Below are 24,961 nucleotides of genomic sequence, written 5' to 3'. Positions count from 1 at the left end.
GGTTCTGCCCCATTGGCAATGATATACATGTATTCCATAACACATTTACTATGTATTGTTTTCACAATGACATTTAAAAATCTAAGGTGATAATATTAATTGGTGTGTTTAGGGGGGACATACATGTTTTACAAACATATCTTGTTTATCATCTGCATTGCGCTACTCTACACTTTATACGTCACTCGAACTCAACCTCCACTCAAACTCGGGAAAGGCTTCCTTAAGGCCGAATTGAGAACGCCTTGGTCAAGGTGAACTCAAGTGTAGAATTGGTATTCATATTTGAAAGTCTTCCTCGACTTACCCGTAAATCACCCGTAAAATCCTGGGGTACATAACTCTTACATAACTCTGTATTGATAAAAACGATAATGCTTTAGTAACCAGTTAGCATAATGCAAAATGACAGCCATGTGTTATTTATATAATAAGTTATGTTAAGTTAATATTTGACATATAAGTAATTTTTAAATGTACATGTTGTATCCAACCAGCACAGCATGAAAACACACTACGTCAAGTGTCTATTACGGTGGCACAGATGTGACACATGGGTGTCTTTATTTATCTTGTTCACACGAGATATTATCTTGTTCCCACGAAATAATTATCTTGTTCCCACGAGATAATATATTGTTCCCACGAAATAATTATCTTGTTCCCACGACATAATTATAGCCAATCAGAAGCTGTAAAATGGTAAAATAGCAGTTACTTCCCCTTATTTAGTTGAACATTTACTTGATTATACGATTATCGTATATCCATTATATTCATGTTTACACACCTCCTGTATTGTTTGTGACCGGTCTATATTTTTCGGATAGACCTGTTTAAACAAAAGAAAGTCCGTTATGAGGTCTATCTTTTGCACGTGCACAGGTCTGTTCTAGTCAGACAGACCTGGTCATGAAATACACATGAAAAAATAGACCTGCCAGTGCGCAGACAAAGAAAACATGAAATGAAATCAAAAATTAAAAATTGAAATAAAATGTAAATGATTGTCATAATGTTCCTGTCTTACAAAATCCGGATACATATTTTAAACAAGATAATGTTTATTGAATGCACTAAACAATTATTCCAGCATCCTTATATTAAATCTTTAAATAAAAATAATGGATAGCATATCAAAGTTAGAACACATTTAACATTTATTTAATGGCGTCATTTTTCAAAGTAATAGTAATCTAAGTTGTTCTTCTGTCATAAATTTGACAATATAACAAAGTGGACGCTTCAAGTTCATATCAATGAAACTATATAGCAGTAATCACAGCATACTTATTACGATTTTAAAATGTTAATAAAGGTATAAGTTATTTAGTATATAAAAATTAAGATGAACGATTATATTTTATTCTAGAACACTTTATAATCTGTTATATAAAATATAGTTTTGGTTCATATATCTCACACTTGCCACCAATATACATAATTATATAAGTCTTTCGTGGTCTGCCGGGCATTCGGACATTGCCTTTCGTACAGTTGCCCCCTCGGAAGTTTGCCCCCTTTTTGCAGTGGCGGTCATTTGCCCCCCTGATATCATTGGAGGGGGCGGACATTTGCGCCCCTTCCTGTTTTAAAAATGTTAAAATATTTTATTGTTTAATTGTTTGCTACGCGCTCTCGGTGTCACATGAAATTCGTGACCAGGTATTTCCTAAACAGAAAGACCTCGTACTCTGTCGATATCCTATACATAACCATGTAGGTTGATCTTGAAAGTGCCACACTGTAGGGACATACAAAACCTTAACTACCAATTACTGGTGTTTAATAGCGCATACCCTCATCTGGTGACGCATTTGCGTGCAAACTGATCTGGGTCGACACTGGAGGGATACATGTAAGTAGTAAGTAGCCTTTCAAACTCTGTATTTATAAGGCGGTGGCCCCGCAGTGGCGTTCAGTCCACCACGCGCGAATGAGTAATAATCAAATACAAACGTCTTAAATCAATGTAGCATGAGAAGGACCGTCTTTGCAGCACTTAAGAGAAAAGTCACAAAACCCATTTAACACGTGTTGCGTATATGCTTATAACGACCATTGTCGAACCATATCCCCCGACAAGCAAATGCGTCATCCTGTCAAGGTCTGCACTGTTCGCTGTTGAATCAGTAGGTCAGATTTTAACTGTCAAAGCAGTTAACCCCTTGATTTGCTCACATGGTTTATACAGGTTAACTGCTTTGTTTCCCAGACAGAGTTGCATATTTTTCTTAACTTTTGACCACTTGACAGTAAAGGAATATGCAACTCTGTCCACGCCCCTTTACCGTTCACAAACTTTCGGGACGGACACTTAGACACTCGGACGGACAATGGCAACGCTATATGGGGCACAAAAATATTGAAGAACACAAACAATGCTAAAACGTATTGCTTCGGTGAGTTAAGAAGGCACATGCCCCCCGCGCCTATCCGGATCTGCAACTGGTCATGTACAATAATGTATTATACATTTTACGTCGGGGGTAAACCAGAGGGTAAAATCAAGGGTTAGTTGGATAGACTGTTACAGTATCCAATACAATAAATTACAAATTAACATATGAAAAGATGAGACATTTATCGTTAACCGATTTGGACATTTATGAGCACCTAATTTGTTGCGACATTTTTCGTTAATTTTTGGACATTTATCGTTAAAGGAGTTTTGGACATTTATCGGCGATTGAGACATTTATCGTCATTTTTTGGACATTTATCGTCGTTTGGACATTTTTCGACGTTTGGACATATATCGGCGCTACAGTACTTCTTATCTTGTATTATATTCTCTTCTTCAAAAAAGCTGTTTTACCTATTATCCCGAGGTGATAATTTGGTTCTAACGGTACTTGGGAAAGTCCATTAAAGGGTAAGTCTGCATATCATCGGAGATTGAAAGTGTCAACGACTATTATAGTATAATTTCTAATAAAAATGTGTACCATCGTAGTGGTTAAATTGGTAAATCAGGGTCACTGTAACCTCTTATGAAATGCACTCACAGGTTCGAAACCGACGCTCATACATGACATAGTGATGATGTTATTTTTTTTTTCTTTTTCTTTTGTCTGTCTTTTGTATGATCGTTTGAAAATACTTTGTTCTTCCCAATTTCTTTTTTTATTTTTTTGTTATTTGTTTCTTGTTCCCCTCGTTTTAAAGGACTCTGCTACATGTCAAGTGATTAATTAATTAATTAAATTTAGCAATTTAAAAATCAAACTATTTTAAACGCACTACGATTACGAAATATTTATATCTTGAATATATGGATCAATATATAACATACTTAACTTCATTATATTTTTACATTTATGATGATGTCTAACTGTACACAAGTGCATATCAAGCCGTGTCCAAAAAAACAACAACATTGAAGCATCAATGATGGAATTCGGTAGTTTCATATAATATAACCTGTTTATTTGTTATAAGTCGATATTACTAGTAATACATGTATCATACAAATACTGTACATCTTTTATGAATATGTCAACATAAATCGTTTACCATTTAAGTAGTATATGATACAAGATCTTCAATATATGGATCCAAGTAAGTCATGTATGGAAACAGATGCTATTATATGAAACCGAGTTATCAATATATTAAATCAATTTTACAATATATGAAACCAGTTTATCAATATATGTAACCGAAGTAGCAATATAAAAGTTGATTTTCACATTATATGATACCAGTTCTTCAATATATGATACCAAAGTAGCAATATATTGAACCAAAATGTCATTATATTGACGGGACTTTTTTACAGGCTGTATTCTATCCTTGCACCGGTATTACAGTCCTTGTTTAAAGAACATCGTGCTTCACTAAATGCATACTGACTGCATACTATAAGGAAAAAATATTTGAAATTAACGTCACATTCACTTAAAAAGGGCTGGGCAGGCAAAACTTATCGTTATATATGTAGGAGTTGTATGTCATAATTTAAGCTATTGAGTCGTACTGACCATTAACAAAAACATGTTTAAAAAATAAGTTCATCTCGACCTTTACCTTTGATCAAAAATAGGCCAGTGCCAGAAGGACACATCAAGGTTAATCTACTGACAAAGTTAAAAAATAATTTGTCAAATAATAATTGATTTCATGAAAAAGTTTATGCATTGTAACCCAGTGACCTCGGTCTTTGACTTGTTGACTTGAAAATAGGCTATTTTGGTTCCATATAATGACAATTGCTATCATAGAATGTAACATCAACTTATATACTAGCTGCTACTTTGGTTCGATACATTAATAAAATGGTTCCATATGTTTGTAAAAATGACTTAATATAATGATAATTCGGTTTCATATAAGGGCATATTGAATATCTGGTATCATATAATGTGACAATCAACTTATATATTGATACTTCGGCTCCATACATTGATAAAATCGCTCCATATATTGTTACTTTGGTTCCATATATTGAATAATTTGTATCATATATTGTAATAACCAACTCATACATTGATACTTTGGTTCAATTCATTGATAAAATGGTTTCATATATTGTAAAAATAAATAAATATATTGATAATTTGGTTTCATATAAGAACACCTTGTTCCATACGTTGTTACTTTGGTTCCACATATTGAATTATTGGAATCATATATTGTAATAACCAACTCATATATTGCTACTTTGGTTCCATACATTGATAAAATGGTTTCATATATTGTAAAAATGATTTACTATATTGATAATTTGGTTTCATAGAAGGACACCTGGTTTCATACATTGCTACTTTGGTTCCATATATTGAATAATTTGTATAACCAACTCATATATTGCTACTTTGGTTCCATACATTGATAAAATGGTTTCATATTTTGTAAAAATGAATTAACATATTGATAATTCGGTTTCATATCAGGACATCTGGTTCCATACATGGCTACTATGGTAACATATATTGAAGAATTGGATCACATATTGAGAAAAACAACTTATATATTGCTAACTCGGTTTCATACACTGACAGTATGGTTTCATATATTGTTACTGTGGATTAATATTAATAATATCTGTCATATGTTGCGGTTCGGACCGGAATATCCGTCCCGAGGGGACCCGCCCATTGGGCGGTAACGAGGCTTGCCGAGTTACCGCCCATGGGCGGGTTCCCGAGGGACGGATATTCAGGTCCGAACCGCAAACATATGTCAGATATTTTTTCTTGCATATTATGTCATATTATTTCATATTTAAAATGGTTTACCTCAATATGATATATGTTCATGGAAATTAAAGTCATTTCATCCCTAACTATTTTCTTAAAATAGCGTATGAACTTACAACTTTAATAACAACGGCGAAATGACGTCATCCTAAGCACATATTTCCCTTCTAAAACGACGTCATTTTACCGCGGTTCATTCATAAACTGCGCTAAAATGACGTTGTTGTTTTGCACGCGACTCATCTGGCACCCCCCATGCCAGATGAAATTTCCGGCATGGGTAAAACTCACGGAAACGCCTGTCTGCTATGCAAGAAAATGGATTCCGGTTAAAAAAGAAGGTGTTTTCAATTCATATATAGTCGAAGTGAACTCATATATTATCCAAATGGTTACATAAATTGAAAAAGAACAATATCACACAGCCATGGGTTTCCATAAAATCTGCTATAAAATGATATTTATCGGCTGCTTTTAAATTGGTCAGATGTCACTGGGTCATTAAAGATGTTATCGCATGGTTTGGAATTTTTCATTTCTTCTCACTTACCCATTATCAATGAGCATTTGAAAACTGTATTGATATATAACAGTACAATTTTTTCATTGCTTCAGATAGGAAAAAATCTCGAATGATATATAACAGTTGATTTTTTTTGCGCACAGGTCTGTTATATAACAATGAATTTTTTTTACAGAGGCTCCAATTGGGCAATGGTACCGAACATTCCCAGTGGCAAAAATAAAATAAAATAAATTAAAAAAAGGTACATTCGCTGAAATAATTATTTCCACTGAAAAAAAAGCTCTTTAACACATTACTTCATGAGCATTTTGTGAAAGGGATACGGACAAAAGCACCCCGGACGAAAGCCTCTACCCCGTCTAAAAATGACAATGTGAACAAAAGCCCCCACCCCTTCACCCCCATGAAATTAACACATAGGACAAAAGCCCCCATAAAAAAGTAAGGTAGGACAAAAGCCCCCCCCCCCCTCCCCATGGTCAATCAAATTTACATATAGTGTATTAAAGTTGTGTTTTTTATGTGTTTAAAAGGAATGTCAGACATAATCCCCTTCGGACAAAATCCCCTTCACCTACCCGGACAAAATCCCCTTCATGGGTGGACATGATCCCCTTTATTTTTTACAAGGCTGGACAAAATCCCCTTCACTACCCGGAAAAAATCCCCTTGTTTCATAGGTTTCTAATGTATTATTATGCTCCATAAAAATTGATGAATAATTTATATTATACTGAATAATGAACTTTTGTTTTTTTATTTAGGAAATAGATATCAATTCTGAGTGCATTGTTGTAGAATAATGCACGGTTTGAGTTCAAATGTGTAGTAATATAATCACGAAGGCCGATAGGCCTGAGTGATTAATTACAAAGCATTTGAACGAAAAACGTGCATTATTATACAATAATGCACGAAGAATTGATATCTATTTCCATTCTAATACGTCAAGAAAAAATATAATTTTTATTATAACGTTGGACTTTATGTTTGGTGGTTGAATTTGTTTTCGCCTCAGAGTTTCCAATAGAAACGTTCTTTAGAGGCCGTTCCAGTGGGTTGAAAAAAAACTGTTAAATCTACCGTTTGTAGAAACATTTTGAAAATAACGAATTTTGAAAACGTTGATACAACTTTGTTTGTTTATTTATTTCAGTTTATAATTTTCCAAGCGAAATACAAATTATTAAAAGTGAAATAAATGTAAAACTTAACTCGTTTGCGACATTAAATAGCCGACTTGATTTGATTGTTTTGCACGTGCTGTTTGGCGCTACATTGTGACGTCACGTAAACAACACTTTAAACGTCTGTACAGCGTTAACGACTGAATTAAAGATATTGGTGTTCGGATTAATTTTCTTAGTTAGACCATTTTCTTTCATTCTAGATAGTTTTCACAACAAAATTCGAAAAAAATTGTTTTAATTTACCAGATTTTTTAAACAAAATGGCGCCTTCAATGTGAAAATACACAGGGAGATAATAAGAACGGCGAGTGCACTGTTGTAGAATAATGCACGCTTCCGGCCTTCTTTGTCTATATAGAAAAAATTCCGATAGTGTTAGAATTATAATTATGTATCAATAGTTACCTTTATTTAGTTTAGAAGTTTTCATTAAAATTATGGTAAATTATCAACTGCATAACACGGAAGACGGACAAAACCCCACCAGTTAAAACCCCACCACTCAAAATTTTATAGAGTGGACAAAACCCCACCACTAAATTTTATAGAGTGGACAAAACCCCACCACTTACCAATTATTGGGCAAGATTTGATGAATGAAATATATATAATATACAGTACACATCATCACATTTTATTTTTTAATTTCAATTTTAAGAGATTATACAAATAATTTACAAACTGTTAAATCAACATCAAAGAGCAGTCATTTATTTGAGACTGTGCCACATTTATGACCTTGAATTATCCATTATTTTTAGTTTCTTCACATTCATTTCTTCAATTTATTTATATAGAAAATAAACTACTTAATAATCAAGAATGAAGCACATTTTCATCAATTAATGATTAAAAAATAGCACATTTTTATAGCACATTTTTTAATTTATTCAGTTCAGTCAATTTTCCTTCATTGTACTTCATTGTACTTAGTTTAAGTGGATACTGTGGCTGATAGCCTATAGAAACTCGGGTACGGTCATCTCCTTACTTATGAGTTGTTCACACATTCTTTTGAGTTTTGCTGATGCACAATTGTTAGTTTTTTAACATGTTTTACAAGAAAGTTTTGTCCACTCTATAAAACTGAAGTGGTGGGGTTTTGTCCACTCTATAAAATTTATGTCCGGATATACAAAAATACATGATGGGGATTTTTGTCCGAAGGGGATTATACCCGTACTCCGTTTAAAAGATATGTATGGACATCACATGTAGGTGACATAAAGCAAAGGATATTAATTTGATCCCTTTACAAATTTACAAAAGTGATTAAACATTACTACTCTTCTGAACCTTGTTGTGTATATGAAAAAGCTATGAATTCAGTATGCATGAATTATTTCATCTGTTATCAAATACTTTGTTATCACTTCAACAAATATAAATAAACATTAAAACAAACTCTTTTCATTTTTATTTAAAAGTTTATGTGTAACGGCGTCGACATTTTTTTTTAGCAGAAACAGCCCTTGATGTCGCCCCAGCCAGTACCAACGAGTTTCATGTACTTACAGTATGTGTTACTGCATCGTGTCACCCCCTGTGGTGTGACTTTTGGGTTATAACCGTTATAAATAATTTAACGGATAACGTAGGGGTCTGAGAGAGAACAGCCGAATTATGACACTTTTGTTTGATGCGCGTCAGACTAACTTAATTTGAGTCAGCATAACTTTCTTGATAAACAAGCATTTTACATGCAGTTTAAAGCACATGAAAGGAATTCAATTACGCTCAATCAGCGACTCAATAATCTTTAATTACGTAATATGCATGGTGAAAAAAGTCGCATAAGTTGTTCAACAAGACGTCGACAGTAATTTGTTTTTAGAAAAGATAGAAAAAATCTGAAACTGTGTCCACCAGATATTATAATTATGTTTATATTCCAAGAGTTTGAAAACAAAAAATAAAAAATGACTTTGATATAACGATTTAACATTATATATTTTTTTTATCAAAATCAATAATTTACAAAGACATTTCCTTTGAAATACGATATTTTTATGAAGATCAAAGACATTTAATGCACAAAATTTAAATATTAAATTAAAGATTATAAAGGGGTGGCAGGAAAAGAACTATATACAAAAAACACATTACATGGAAAAAGGTCATTGAATATCATCGGGCTGATAGTGTAGTGGTTATGTTACTTGTCTTGCATACGGAAGGTTTTGAGTTCAAATCCAACAAAGGGGTAATACTTTTTTTAGGCCCTTTGTATTTTTTTAAAATTTTTTTTCAATTTATAATTTTTTATACATGTATATATAATTCTGGATACGGACAAAAGCCCCCTCCTCGGACGAAAGCCCCCCCCCCCACGCCCGTCTAAAAATGACAAGGTGGACAAGAGTCCCCCCCCCCCATGAATTTTCCACATAGGACAAAAGCCCCCTATAAAAATGTAAAAGTAGGACAAAAGCCCCCCATTCATAAAAAGTAAAGGTAGGACAAAAGACCAGTCAGTTTAAGTTTATTTATACTCGGCGCCGGTATAACCATCTGTCCGAGAATATAGCATCCTTGCCGGTCCACTAAGGTAGCCACATCGGGGACGTCTTTGTCAAACTGAATCTTCCTGTAGCCTATTCTTCGTTCGTTGGTGGTAGAGGAGTACGACAATACTGGCCAGGCATCAAGTTCCATACTGACGAAAACAAAAACGGCTCCCATTAGCGCCAACCCTCCAGAGTTAGTCACGACAGGTCAACCAATCACCTCTGGTACTTAAGATGACTTGACCTTGACCTGCCGTGTGCCTTCTCCTCGACGTGCACGCCTCTGGAGGGATTTGGAGAAGGTCAAAAGACCCCCATCAAATTTACATTTAATGGCATAAGTACTTTCATAAGTTTTAGCCATTTTGATTGTGATGTATATGTTGTACACGTGATTAAACGAAAATGAACTATTTGAATTGAATTAACGAAGCTGTCCATTGTCACTAGAGGTTAAGTATCTGACAGACCTGCGATCAAATGAAAATAATGCAAAAGGAATGAGTATTTTCAATTAATTATTTGTTATCTAATTTCATATAAATTGCCATAACTTATGTTTAAATAAATATTATAAACACTTAAAAATCTAAAAGTGGTTACCAGGCTTCTGTATGGGGCTAAAATATAATGGTGAATTGTATATCATAAAACATGTTGTTGTAACTTGTAATAGAATGGACATTTTTCGCGAAGAAAACTTTGTATAATTTATTTGGCAAAGATGTTGTTTCAGAAATATTATTAAGTGATAACGAAACGCAGTTTTAAAAACTTATAGGCAGACGCCTGTTTTATCATAACAAAACACGAATGTTCATAACATTTTTTAAGAATAGCAATCGCTTATGTTTACTATTGCATTAAAGACGATGACTTTGCTTTAAAAGTACCATGTTAAATATGCTTTGTCATAATTATGTTTTCTAGAAAGAAAATACGATACTGGCATCAGTGATAGCTGTATAAGCATCTTAAGTATATCACAAAAAAATTGTATAATGAAAATGTAAATACTTATGTACTCGTATAATCTATATCTATTTGAATGATAATTATTATTTTTAGTTTCCAAGTTTCCAAGTTTATTTGATTATCTCAATATGCATACAAATAGGGTTAACCCTAACCCTAACCCTAACCCTTTTTACAACATTAAAATTTTTGGCCGCTAGGCCGCCAGGCCGCTGGGCCGCCAACTTCACAAAAATGACAAATTAAAATAATTTCTGAAAGTGATTTTTTCTTTAGATATATCGTTTAAATAACAATAATTATCTTTAAAACTTCATTAAATGCCGTTTTATTGTTAAAAAAAAACATTTTTACAACATTAAAATTTTTGGCCGCTAGGCCGCCAGGCCGCTGGGCCGCCAACTTCACAAAAATGACAAAATTAAAATAATTTCTGAAAGTGATTTTTTCTTTAGATATATCGTTTAAATAACAATAATTATCTTTAAAACTTCATTAAATGCCGTTTTATTGTTAAAAAAAAACATTTTTAGAAGATTAAAATTTTAGGCCGCTAGGCCGCCAGGCCGCTGGGCCGCCAACTTCACAAAAATGACAAAATTAAAAAAATCTCTGAAAGTGATTTTTTCTTTAGATATATCGTTTAAATAACAATAATTATCTTTAAAACTTCATTAAATGCCGTTTTATTGTTAAAAAAAACATTTTTACAACATAAAAATTTTGGGCCGCTAGGCCGCCAGGCCGCTGGGCCGCCAACTTCACAAAAATGACAAAATTAAAATAATTTCTGAAAGTGATTTTTTCTTTAGATATATCGTTTAAATAACAATAATTATCTTTAAAATTTCATTAAATGCCGTTTTATTGTTAAAAAAAACATTTTTACAACATTAAAATTTGGGCCGCTAGGCCGCTAGGCCGCTGGCCGCCAACTTCACAAAAATGACAAAATTAAAAAAATCTCTGAAAATGATTTTTTTTTTAGATATATCGTTAAATAACAATAATTATCTTTAAAACTTCATTAAATGCCGTTTTATTGTTAAAAAAACATTTTTACAACATTAAAATTTTGGGCCGCTAGGCCGCCAGGCCGCTAGGCCGCCAACTTCACGCCGCTAGGCCGCCAGGCCGCTGGGCCGCCAACTTCACGCCGCCAGGCCGCTAGGCCGCTAGGCCGCCAACTTCACGCCGCCAGGCCGCCAGGCCGCTAGGCCGCCAACTTCACACATCTCACTTCTACGAGGTTTCTCTTACGGGTAACATCTTACATTCTAATTCAATTGTATATTTTGTAAAAGTTTATATTTCTGAGTTTTTTCTTTGAAAAAATAGAGATAGCACGTCTGGACAGAATTCCGTTAAGTCCAATATTTCGAGGAATAGTCTGAGAAATGTGCCGATCACCGGTTTATTTCGTGCATGCTACGGATACACTCTCGCCAAAACAAAAAAAAAAAAACAAAAAAAAAAAACGGCGACGGGGTTTTTCGTGGGCGGCCCGTATTCCGATGACAAAATTAATATACAGTCGATGATATTTTCGTTAATTTTGTTAGAATGTTTACAAGCTACAATTATAATATATAATAACTATTGATTGTGACGTCTATTTCAAAAGGTAATAGCTGATACATGTATATCTATATGACATTACTCTTTTACTATTGTATGGGACATGTTTTCCCACAGTTAATTCAAGTTTATATATACATGTATAGTTCACAAGTAGCAGATAACATAATATTTTATCATTACGAATGAATTTAGTTTTATTGCAATATCAATGCATTTTGTTAAACAAAAATAAAATTAAAAGATTTTGTATTACTGCATAAACTGTTTCCATGTTAAACTGTTTGTTTGTTTTGGTTTTGGTTTAAGGTGGTGTTTGAGACATAGAATTTCAAAGTTGAAATTAGTGAAGCGGACGATTCGTTTCCTGAACTTCTTTTTTTTAAACAAACGTTACTGGTGCGCTATAAATAGCTCCCGGGAAGACTTAGCAGTGATATGATGCACATTTCCAAGATAGAATTACCGAAATATTAAGTTTAAAACAACACAGAATGGTGTAATTTAGACATTTAAATTTTCATGTCAGGATTTTCAATGTAATTGTCAGAAAAATGAAAATACACTCACCCAGCCCTCTACTCGTAGACAAGTTGCCTTCCTACTGCTTTCGTGTGAACGTACAGAATGGAGCTGAAAGTGAAGTGTTGTTGACAACATCCTAACAAAGATATAGCACCAAATAAATGTAAAATGTGGCACAGGTAAACAACAAACATACGACCACTCCCTGACTTGTATTCAAGCTATCTGTTTCAAAAATCAGGTTTCGAGGGTTTGTGATAACTTTGAAACTTCTCAAAATAATATTTGAGCCTAATACTAATACATGTATACAAGTTAATAATATGCGTAATGCGTTTTTATCATTGTTTCATAGTTCTGTTTTATTTTTATGTTTATTTACAGTTTGTACAGCTTCAAGTGATATCGGCGGTAGGTCTAATAATAATTTCACTATCGTTTGTATTGCCCAAAACCTGCTTAGTAATACGTATTAAAAATATTTTTGTGAAGTAAATTCAAGAGTTTGCATTTATAGAAAAGATGATAAAGACTAAAAATCTATATACACCATTACTTAAGACAAACCTTTTTATTGGTTGTGACAGATTGTGATGATCAAATTCACGGGTGATATTATAACTGTACACCGTCTCATTTTCATGCGTTAAATCCACGGTCAGTCCTTTGTCAATCGGAAACGTTATGTCTGCAATTAATAAAAAAAACAATGTGTTTATTTCTAGGTTGTGTGTTACTTTTATGGGATAACTTTTTTACAATTTAATTTTTCCACCAATGAATAAACGATATCGCAGATTGAATTCACCCTAACGGTCTAAAAACAGCAACAACAAAAGACGATCTAAGCCTACGCAAAGAACAATCAGCGACTGCGGCCACAAAATCTCTTACACTTTCATTTTAAACCATATCCCATTTTGTTGGCATTAGTTTTAATAACATATTAGCTCTGTTTGTATCATCAAGTAGATCTAAAGATTGGCAGAAAAAAATTCACAACTACTTCACGTTTTCGCTTCATTTTGCTTTGTATGTGTTTGTTTTGTTTTCATTATTTAATAAGTCTTTTAGTATTGAATTAGTATATGTTGTAGTCCGATTTATTTGGCCTGTCAATTATGAATAGATTATAGCACTTATTTAAATATTCGATCCCACTTCAATTCTGTTCGTATAGTTTACGAGATTTTTATCAATTATATAACTACTATTTGGAAAATTGATAATATGTATATGTTATCGTCACATCCGCAATAGCACAGTCGATAAAGTGATTATCTCATATATCAAAGGTTGGTCCAAACTTTTGTTTGCCATTTTTGTAGACCTTTTCTTTCTTTATTTTTGCAATATTTTTTTATGGCCAAGTGCTTGCAAAGTTGTCAACACGAATACACTGATTTGTCTCGTTTTGTATTGTATATGACATTTATTATTTTAATCCGCATAAATTTTAAATATTATTTCTAAAACTATGTTAGTTATAATAACAGAGTGTAGCTTTTATTAAAATAAGTGCAAAACAAAATAAAAACAAAAAGAACAACATTAAAGTCATTACTTTGATACTTTTGAAAAAAGTTATAAATAAGCAAAAAAAACATGGACATACGCGGTTTCGATCTAACAACAGGAAGGACATTAAGAAGTTTACCTTATTGAGTACAGCCATTTCGTAGAAACAAATTATATATAATCACATCATACTGTGTACAACTCACGAAATTTACCGAAAATTTATCGAAGATTAATTTGTGTGCATTGACCATATAATTAGTATGCAATTGACAAGTTAAAACAATCAAACAATACCAGATATGGTTATCCCTTCTCCAATACTCGCATCATGAAAACCAGGAAAGTCAAAATATTTCATTGTTGCTATCATTTTTTTTTTTTTGTCGTCTGTGTTTCGAACATAGTACCCCAATGGCTTCTTCCTTTCTGCGTTATAATACTGCAATAATTTATATAAGGAAGATTATTACGATTATGACCAAACTTTGGTTTGCAAATACAGCGGAAATAAAAAACGTTTTATACCTTTTTGGCAATTTTCGATATACTTTCATTTTAAAATAAAATAACCCAATTTATTCTGTGGAAGATTGACATATTAAGGTAGTTGCATAAAAAACATGCAACTTTATTTCCAATTATGGGGGCCTTCTATTACATATATAGACCACCCAGAAAAACAGGAAATTAACAGGTAAACCCAGCAAATAATTACGACAAAAACTCTACAAAAATTACATAGCATTTATGTTAGCTTATGGGAAATTAGTAATTTCTTAACCCTTCGTTTATGCACATCAATAAATAAACCAAATTTTAAACGAAATAAAAAAAACCCAAAAAGAACTTTTAAATTTTTAAAATGTTTTTAGTTAAAATTTTTAGAGCTTAAAGTTTGTTTTTTTTAAAAATTTTTTTTTAAACCCCCAAAAAGATGAAAATTTATTTTTTTATTTTAGGGTCGGGTTGGAAATGAAATTCCATAATGTGCCGCTTTGTATGTAAATTTTCGTTTTTAAAATTTTGTCGGGGCCAAAAGGGTGCATTAGATCTTTTTCCCGCTAAAAGAGCAAATATGATATCTATTTTACTATTTCAGATATTATTATTTGTTTGGGCGCGAGTTTTTCCAATAATTTTTGATAGAAAAAACTAAACATTAATTTATCATATTTCTTAGGAAATTTAGATTACCAAATTTAGATAGCTATAAGCCTCGAACATTACCTTTTGCAATAAAATACATCGCAAATGTGTTATTAATTTTGATGAAACGGATTAAAAGCGCTTTTCCTTAAGCAACATGAATTGGTTGCTTAGACTAATAGAAACAGGAAGTTAATACAATTATATATATGTGTGTGTCATTATACATGTATTTTGATACACTTACAATACATTTTTTTTCGTTGTTTTGTTTTTATTGTTTGTTGTTTTGTAAGTACATTAATAAGACTGATATTCGTTTATTATAAGTACATTGTAGCATAGTTCATTCGCTTTTACATATACAGCTATTTAAAAGTGGTGGAATAAAGAAAAGAAAAAAAACTGAAAGCAAAAAAAAAAATTTTAATATTATTAAGATGTTTTAAAATTGAAACTATTAAATGTGAAAAAACACGTTAAAAGTATTAAAACAAGCACTTTGGTTTTGATTTTAAAAAACTAAAAATCGATCAGCGAATAAAAAAAATACTTAGTATCACTTTTTTGTGTGTAACAACGTATTAATTGTATCAATTTATATTCATATTCTAAAAATAAAACATTACCATCCAAGTTTAAATCTATGTCAAGTTATTTGAACAGCTAACTTCCTGACTGGCTGTACTTTAATATTCTCTCATTTTCAGTTTCGGGACTATCAATTCAAGGAAGTAAATACTATGTTATGAGTACAATTGTTATTTAAGGTTGTTGTTGTTTTTATTGCAAACCGCAAACAGAAGTCGCCTTCATCACAAGTAGTACTTCCGTATTTCAGATTCCTTCAAATGTTTTGAAATAAATCCTTATTGGCTAAGCTTTATTAGGTTTTAATGTAATTTTGATACATTTTTAAAACGGAAAAAAGCGGACGCTGACATGTACAGGAAATAAACTGGCCGATTCGATATTTTCATTTTGACAAAGAAAACAAACAATTCTAAATCTGAGAAACTGTATCATAGAAGTGTTTCGAAATATTTTTAGTCCTTAATCTGCGGAAATTTTAAGTAGTCTTGCTCAGCTTCCGACTTTTTGAAGTGCTCATTAATATTTTTAAGAACGTGGTTTTCGGCAATTAGTGGACTTGACGGAAATTGGTCAGGCTCTATAGTGGTGGCAATGGGCTTATCACATTTGGTTTCATCAGGGTAAAGGCAAATTCACTTACGTTTTTAACAGCATAGTTAATACCACTCTCGAGATCATCAATATTATACACGGCAAAGTCACCTTGTGCAGGAGGATATGGCAGCGTTTCCCAACCTGTACAATGAATAGTCAATCAAACTAGTGAGCAATGATATTGTGCTGCCTATCACAGTGAAACATTACTTATTACTTTTTAGAAAAACTAATTGCTCAAAGAATAATTAAGATATCTGTTTTATGTATTGAACTTAAATAATATGAATTATATCCGAACTACTGTAAACCTAGAAGTTGCGCATGCGCACAAGAAAAATCATATGAATCAAGAAAATGCATTACTAGCATCCCAATGTTCTAAAAGAAGATGTCGAAGGACAAGATGGCCTCTGTTGACAACGGAACTAAAGTTTCCTCGGTCATTTCCAAACTGGAACATCTGAATTGTAAAAAGTAGAGCAAAAATTAGTCAAAATGTACATGAAGAATCAAGTGAGAGTAAAACAGTGGGCCTACACAGTAGGATGGATCGCAATGACCGCTGACTAATAAATAAAAAAAATCGTATTTAGTTGATATGAGCTTGATGTCTGGCAGGACTATAATAGTTTTTTCATGTATAAGATTATACAACTGGTTGTTTAATTTATGTGCTCGATTAAGCATGAATCATAACTACAGTAGAAAATATCTCATTTGTATTTGAATCTTTAAACATTGTAAGATTTATCAATTGAAAGTATTTTAGATTCTTATTTTGATTATAAAATTATGAAACCTCTGACTAGTAAACCAATAAAAAATAGAGCAAAATAGTTTCAAGTATCAAACCTGACTTGTAAGTAGAGCTACTTTTATGATTTGCATCAGGAAGACGAAACAGTAAATAAAATGGAAGTTGCATATGTTCCCCTTAAATTTGAATGCCGAATAGAAGTAAAGCCTCAACAGTTTACGAAGTCTCTTTGCTTCATCCTCGTAATCAGCGACTTTGTTACTATCCTGTCTGTCTTTCCTAACTGTGAACAAAAATTCATTGTGTAAATTAAATTCTGTGTGTAAGAGTAAGCGTTCTTGTTAGCTGATAATAGGGCGGCAACTCTTTGTTACAAACTGATATAGCAAATTTTACTTTTATCTAATTGCTTAAACATTTTTGTTAGTACTTCCTTAGCGTACTAAACGTAAAAATACACATCTATAAATCGGTACTACAATAGCTTTATTGTTAAGATTGCATTGCTGTCCCCTTTGAAATTAGTTACTATTAGGGGGCAAAAAGTATGTAAGGAGATCGAAATACAAATGTAATCACGGTGACTGTAAATCGTATTTAAGTGTAGTAGAGGCAGAAAATGCTCTTCTCGCGTTGGTGTTTTTAAATGCTTATTAATCCAATGCTTCTAAGATAATGAAGAAATTTTAAAAGAATTGATTGAATACCTTCGCCTGATACATTGCTGGTTTGCTTCATTTCAAATTGACAAAAAGCTGTCTTGAGAATATTTCTTATTTTAAACGTTTATCATCACTGCAAATTCAAAATTGTTCTTTGATTATTTGATAATATGTTCCGTGTCAGTAAATTTGTATGTTTATTAAAAAAACTTACAAAAATCTTGCACTAGCTTACCGTTACTTCCTAATTCCATTTTCCGCTATGATTACATGAGGATATTATGAAATATATATTCCAGCAATTTTAACTTTCAATTTCACTTTCATAGATTGATAGAAAAGCTTTTTCATTAACATCCTAGTTAGAAAGAAAAGCTTCTCTGTTTCACTTTAATAAATACTTTTTTTTTCAAATCTTGATAACACGCCTATCTTAAGGTATCCGGTCCATCATATATGCCCAGGGAAACACCGTGCCACATAAAAGGAAATAAGCGTCTGTTTTCCTCGGAGCAGAACGAAAATAAAGTTTTGCATAAAAGTTGCACACAGATAACTACACTATCGGGAAAGTAAACAAGAATAAAAGCAGCATGCCTCCAGATTTATGCTAATGTTTATAAAAAAAAATAAAATATGTGTAAACGTATAATGAAGTGAAGAGACCAAAAGGAACCATTTTACACCTATCTATTTGCACTTACAACTCACGTAAATTACTAAAATGATGTAAAAATGTGCAAAAACGCTCTTTTTTCGTTAGTCACGCATTAGAGATATAGTCATAATATTTTCAAACAATAAGTCATTAACCACGTATAACATGGCAATTATTAATTGAATCTTTAATATTTTACATTCCTAAAGTCTAAGTAATATTTTTTTTTTTTTTTTTTTTTGAAGTTTGATTTTATTGAATTAGTTTGGCATGTAGCTTTAAAGGTTAAGATCAGACATGCATGAGCTGTCATTGCATTGTTTTATGAGCGTGACTTGTGACATCACATTAAAGCAGGTAACTGCAATCATAGCCCGCTTTTCATTATTAAATATAAAATACAATACCACATTAAAAGCAAGTGACGAGACTCATTTGTCTGTATGATTGCAGAATTATTTTTATCAAAGCCCTCAGACATGTTTAATCCTTGCCCATACGGACTCGTGCTTTAAGTGCGTTCTTGTTCTTCTGCAGATGTTAACGCTTGACAAACAGGTGCGTCTATCATCTATTGTCAAATGAATGTCTTTAAAAGTTTAGATAAAATAAGATACGCAAAAGGACGCAAGTTACCGAACTTTTACGAGTTATTGATGGATCTAGAACCTTAACAAATGTTTATCAATAAAGCTGTTATAATTAACGGACTAATTTCTTTATCGTTACAAAGAAACCTTCATTATAAACAAATTACGTGACAGGAAGTCTGTACTTGGGGAAGAGAATGAACTCAATGAGGAAGAAGTGAACATTTTACAAACTGGACTATTTCAAAAATATTTAATTTAAGTTGTGTAGCCTTACAATTATTTTGAAATATTCTTTGTAATCAATCTAGTCGAATTTTAAGTATTATAATTACAGAAAATGAATTTTCGTAGTTTTTTAACATAATCATTATTTTATATGCTTATCGATATCCAATGCTCAGAATTGATCAAAGTATTTTAAAGAACTGATAATTGATATACAGTTTCTATTTAAATGTAAAATAAACATTTTCTGCACGTCACGTTTAAAAGTGAATCGGTCTACAGGGAGCATAGTTTCCATCAGTATTTCAAATGTTAATAAAAATATTACAGTAACTTTAAAATTGATACTATAGTGCTTAGTCAAATCGTGTATCATATACTTGCCAACAACACCCATATAATTATAATTATTTCGTTTGTTGTTATTTTCTGATACTAAATAATATCAACTTAGTTATTTATTGTACATCAGACTTTCCATTATAGACCAATTTACTTTAAACTCCACACACTATATTTATACATAGTGTCAATTAAAAAGAATCTTACCAGTTAAAACAACGTCATTTAGTCTTGCTGCTGAATTATTTTCATGCTGATCTTCATTCTTGATATCTATTTGAAACAAAATGCATTGAATTTGAATGTCAGTCAACATTGCTAAGATTGCCATAATCATTATAATAATAATAATTGTCATCATCATCATCATCATCATCATCATCATGACCATCACCATCATTATCATCATTAACATTACCACCTACATCATAATTATCATTACCGCAACCATCATTATCATCATCTTTTTCATTACACTATCATCACAGATATCATTATAATCTTCACCATTATCATCGTCGTCATAATCTTCTTACTCGTAAAGAAACCGTACATCGGCCATTATTGAGAGCATACATTTTTTTCATTACCATGTACATCAATATTGCTGAGCATCACCAGCTGTAGCATAGTCATCATCATCATCATTTGTTATCATAAGCTTGTATCATCATTATAACAGTATGCATCCTTATCATCGCTATCACCATCATCATCATCATCATCACAATACCCATCATTTATAGTCATCATTTTCACCATTATCATCTCAATATTTATCCTTATCATCGCTATCACCATCATCATCATCACAATATTCATCCTTATCATCGCTATCACCATCATCATCATCATAACAATATTCATCCTTATCATCGCTATCATCGTCATCATCACAATATTCATCCTTGATAGTCATCATTATCACCATTAACATCTCAATATTCATCCTTATCATCGCTATCATCATTATCTTCTTCATCTTGATCATTATCATCTTTGTCATTACAATCTTTTTTCTTATCATCGCTATTTTCATCATCATCGCCATCATCATCATCTATATCACCACTTACACTACAACAAATTGTCTCCAATAAATAACAAATGCATATCTTTATGGATATCAATGTGAAGTAACAGATAAAAACATACCATTTCCGCTATTGTCGGCCATCATGATCTGTCTTCTGTAACAAATTTAAATGTATAAAAGAAGGGTATTTAACCTTACTTCATTTATGAAAGGAAATTAAATATTTTTGTATCATTATGTAGTTAAATAGATAAAAAAAAAAGATATCTGTTACATAGTTGTGTTTAATTTAAAGAAAATATGAATTGTGTAAGATAAATGTAATTTTCGATTTAAAGCTAAATAACACATGAATAACTCTTAATAAAACCTCTGAAAACCGGAATCCTCTACAAACCGAGCTTTTGCTCCTGTCCAGGAACGGGCCCAGTTTTCAAAAGTTATACTGTAATACTTATTATACATATACGCTTGTCATAGTCCATTCGCCGTTTTTGTAAAGAAACGTACGTATTTGTTTGTTTTTGTTTTTTTTCAGTTATTTTTTTAATGTTTTGTTTTGCTATTTGGTTTGAGATAACGAGCAGCTGATGAAATACATGTAATGGCCTTCCGCCAATTGGTCATGAAATAATTTGTGTCTTACCTGGGACTTTAATTTACAAACACAAGGTCAAAATTTATTTGATTATTTTGCTGTAGGAAGTAAAATATTAGATTGATCAAAATGAACATAATAGTCAAGATTCCGTTGATGTGTACGGTGTCGGTGTTATGTGGGAACAGAAAGAATATATATATGTAGGTATCTAACACCCCATTTGCACAAACGGCCCGTCCTCAATCGGTCATTTCATTTCTATTCATTGAATGTTTTGATCAATTGTCACGCGTTGTTTCATTACAGTTTCCTTTGAATATGAACATCGGTAGTAGGATAATTTAAATCAACCAATCTGCTCAAAACCGACAGAATCCCGTATTTTAAATATTGTTTTTTCTGATTGTGTTTAGAAATACATGTTCTGTTGTTTGCTAAAGTCTTATAGTCAAATGAAATAAAATAATGCAAATAACGTGAATCAATGAGATATAACTCAAAACAAAAGGTGTCCTGACGTGAAATAAAAGGTGTTGAAACGCACATTCTAACACATTTTGGACATAGACGGACCGAAAGTGAGTGTGTGTAAATAAAAAATAAAATCACTGTTGACGATCTAAAGTAGCCACTAAAAATGCAGTACGTTGAAAATACGTACGGAAACAAATCAAGCACATTTTAGCAGGGACGGAACCGTTGTTGATGTCGTGTAAGAATAAAAAAAGAACGCCCTTATTCGCGTTAAAACACCTTTATATTTTTAAAATTTTATTTAACTTATACATTTAGACTTTTGGGACAATGTCCAATTGGTAATATTTTGTGTTGACAGGCTATCGGTAATTGGTAGTATATTTTCACCGATCAAGAATTTTAAGCCTGTTTAAAAGTCCGAATCGGTAATTTTTCATCGAAAAGAAAAAAACTGATAGTAGCTGATAAGGGGTGACAAAATGGGATATCGGTGTTACCACTCCAAAAACTACCGATCAATCAACAATGCCTCTGTGTAACTGGGTTGTTAATGTATTAACTAAATAAAAATTAAGAGTATTCTTTGTTTTTACATATAAAGTTATAGACGCTGTTAAGACTACATTAAGCTTGGTAGATAGATGATTTTATTTATTTAAGACGAGTATAAAATTAACATTGTCATAAGATACGAATACATATAAAACATTATGTGTTATCATCAAAATGAGCATTCGTTAGTAATAAAGTGTCGTATAATATACAGGTACATTTTCAAATGGCATTAACTATGCAACAACATTGAAGAATCATAGGCAATAAAGTAATGTTACTTCCATACAAAATACTTAACCATTTTATCTGTATTAATTGCCAAAGCGCAACTGTAACAAGACAACCAAAAAATTATATTTCTTTAAAACATGATTTTTTAGGGTTAATGGGAATTTAAAACCCTACGGCATTGCTAGCATTATACTTTTCATGTTTTCATTTGTAAATATTTAAGTTCAAATATTTGCAAAAAACCCGCTCTACAAACATTTATAATTGCTTATTATCTTCAGTCTTTACTTTAAAATGACATTGGATACTTGAATGTAAATGTATATCAACTATGGAGATTACCGCTTCATAAATCTGACCACGCTATGGCATTTGTTTAAACGGGGGTAAATGTACACTATTGAATGTACGTGGACTTGTTATAAAGACTGATAATTATAAATACTAAAAGTATAATGTTCCACCTGAAATATTTTATTTATGTTAACTATTCAGTCGACGAAATTGAAGCGAACTTTATTTAAGATTTTATTGCGTGTTTTACGCCCTGTTACCCACCTACCAACATTAAACCGTCTGAAATATTCGTACGTTTTAGTTATCTCCCTTTTTATTTTGCATCTTCCAAATAAACTGTAATATATATATATATAATCATCTTGTGGTATTAAGGTATAATGGCGACTAAAAGTGAAACTTTTTCGAATAATGGAAAGAGGCAAAAAATGAAAGTTTTCGGCATAAAATCAGTCGAGTTCCCCACTTAAAATCCTGACGAATTCCTTTTTATAACCTTTCCGATCCTAACTACATTTTGATTTGCTTATCACCTGTCATTTTAAAGATTTAAAATATGCTAAGTGCGCAATGGATATAAAGTAAGTCCCTATACATGTATACTAGTGAAAAAAAATGTTATTCAAACTGTTTGTTAGAACTTTAAATAAAAAGAGTATTAGACAAATATACCTAAGCTTTTTACTGACCAGGTATATGAAGAAAAAATTAATTACAAATGTCAACAAACCTGAGAATAATCACCAAAGAATCCCAAATTTAGATTAAAATCAATTTGTAAATTAATATATCCTATATATCAAAAGTAATAAAACACTTTGAATGATTAACAATGTTAAGTAACGCATAATTTTCAACCAGGAAGTAAATTAATCTCTCGCGGACAGGTTAGCAACATCGACTTGCTTGGTTACTCATCTGTTCGATTAATAAATTGCGTATGAATATATTTGAGCCGCGTCACGACAAAACCATCATACTGCGTTTGCGACCAGCATGGATCCAGACCAGCCTGCGCATCCGCGCAGTCTGATCAGGATCCATGCTGTTCGCTTACCAACTCTATAACAAGTAGAGAAACTGATAGCGAACAGCATGAATCATGATCAGACTGCGCGGATGCGCAGGCTGGTCTGGATCCATGCTGGTCGCAAACGCACTATGTTGGTTTTGTCGTGACACGGCTCATTTTTTATCTCTTCACCAGCTACCATATCCACTAGACTACACGTGTAGATCAACAGCAATCAATTTGAAAATAATTTAAACACATTTTCTTCCTGATCCTTTGAACTCACATTACTCCTGCTGAATATGCCCAGACCGGATTTGAATATTAAGTGAGTTCATTTATGAGATACAATAAATACTGCTGCCAAGAAAATAGAGCGTTCACGGACTGCATGGATGGTTGGCTTGTTGTATACTGGTTGCAAAGCCTAACCACTCTTGGTTTCAGAAAGTTGAGCATAATATTGATTTATTTGAACGAGTTCAAAAAATTCTAATAATGAACCTACACGAATACAATATTCTATTTAAAATATACCCAAAATAAAGACTGTTTAAAGTGAAAACTAATTATTTTTTCATTAACAGGCCTATAGTCTAACGCTAACATTTCGCGCGTATCCACACTATATTTGTATGACGCAAATTACGTCACGTCATAATATATGCACGGCCGTGCAATACCGTATTTACAGAGTCGCAAAATCGGCACGGGGATGTGATACAATTATTTATGTAAATTATACGTTCAATGGGATTTATTACTACCATACACTCTTTGATGATATGTTACTATATTGCACAATTCAAATACATGTATGGCCAATTATACGTCCGTGTGAACATTTATAATGTCATGAATTTTCGATAAAGGGATAACATTTTGCTGTAATATTTTGTGTAAATAATACTTAAATGTTTGTTTGTTTTTTGTTGTTGTTTTTTTCTTATCTATTTGTTTGTCCTTTAAAACATGTTTGTTTGTTACGACAGAAATCCACTAAGTCATGGAATACCTGTTGTACTAAATATAGAGATTTATCTGAAAAAAAGCTATATACCTGCCCTTTTACTCTATTTTTCCATTTATATTTCACATTTAATCATGTAATAAACATCACATGCTGTTGAATCGTTCTGACATGACATCTGACAA

General features: G+C 32.2%; 1 protein-coding gene and 1 long non-coding RNA gene across 3 annotated transcripts in view; both read right to left on the bottom strand.

Moving 5' to 3' along the window:
- LOC132736935 (mucolipin-3-like) overlaps positions 1-24,961 on the bottom strand; it is a 101,800-nt gene that overhangs the window by 11,211 nt on the left and 65,628 nt on the right. The window contains exons 6-7 of one of the 2 annotated variants that reach the window (XM_060724149.1): positions 13,070-13,190; positions 12,548-12,638 (exon numbers count right to left, since the gene is read on the bottom strand). The exons of the other annotated variant lie outside the window; for it this stretch is intronic. Coding sequence (XP_060580132.1) covers positions 12,548-12,638; positions 13,070-13,190 — 212 coding nt within the window. The remainder of the gene's footprint in view (positions 1-12,547; positions 12,639-13,069; positions 13,191-24,961) is intronic. 2 annotated transcript variants of the gene reach the window in all.
- On the bottom strand, positions 19,799-23,882 carry LOC132736938 (uncharacterized). The gene is made up of 3 exons (XR_009626650.1): positions 23,525-23,882; positions 20,753-20,787; positions 19,799-19,870 (listed from the first exon to the last, which is right to left on the bottom strand). It is a non-coding gene; the product is annotated as an uncharacterized LOC132736938 (long non-coding RNA).

This window comes from Ruditapes philippinarum, unplaced genomic scaffold, assembly GCF_026571515.1.
Source record: "Ruditapes philippinarum isolate M1 unplaced genomic scaffold, ASM2657151v2 ctg1403_1_1_1_1, whole genome shotgun sequence".
NCBI lineage: Eukaryota > Metazoa > Mollusca > Bivalvia > Venerida > Veneridae > Ruditapes > Ruditapes philippinarum.
The sequence above is the reverse complement of the archived record's forward strand: the minus strand, read 5'-3'. Positions and strand labels throughout refer to the sequence as shown.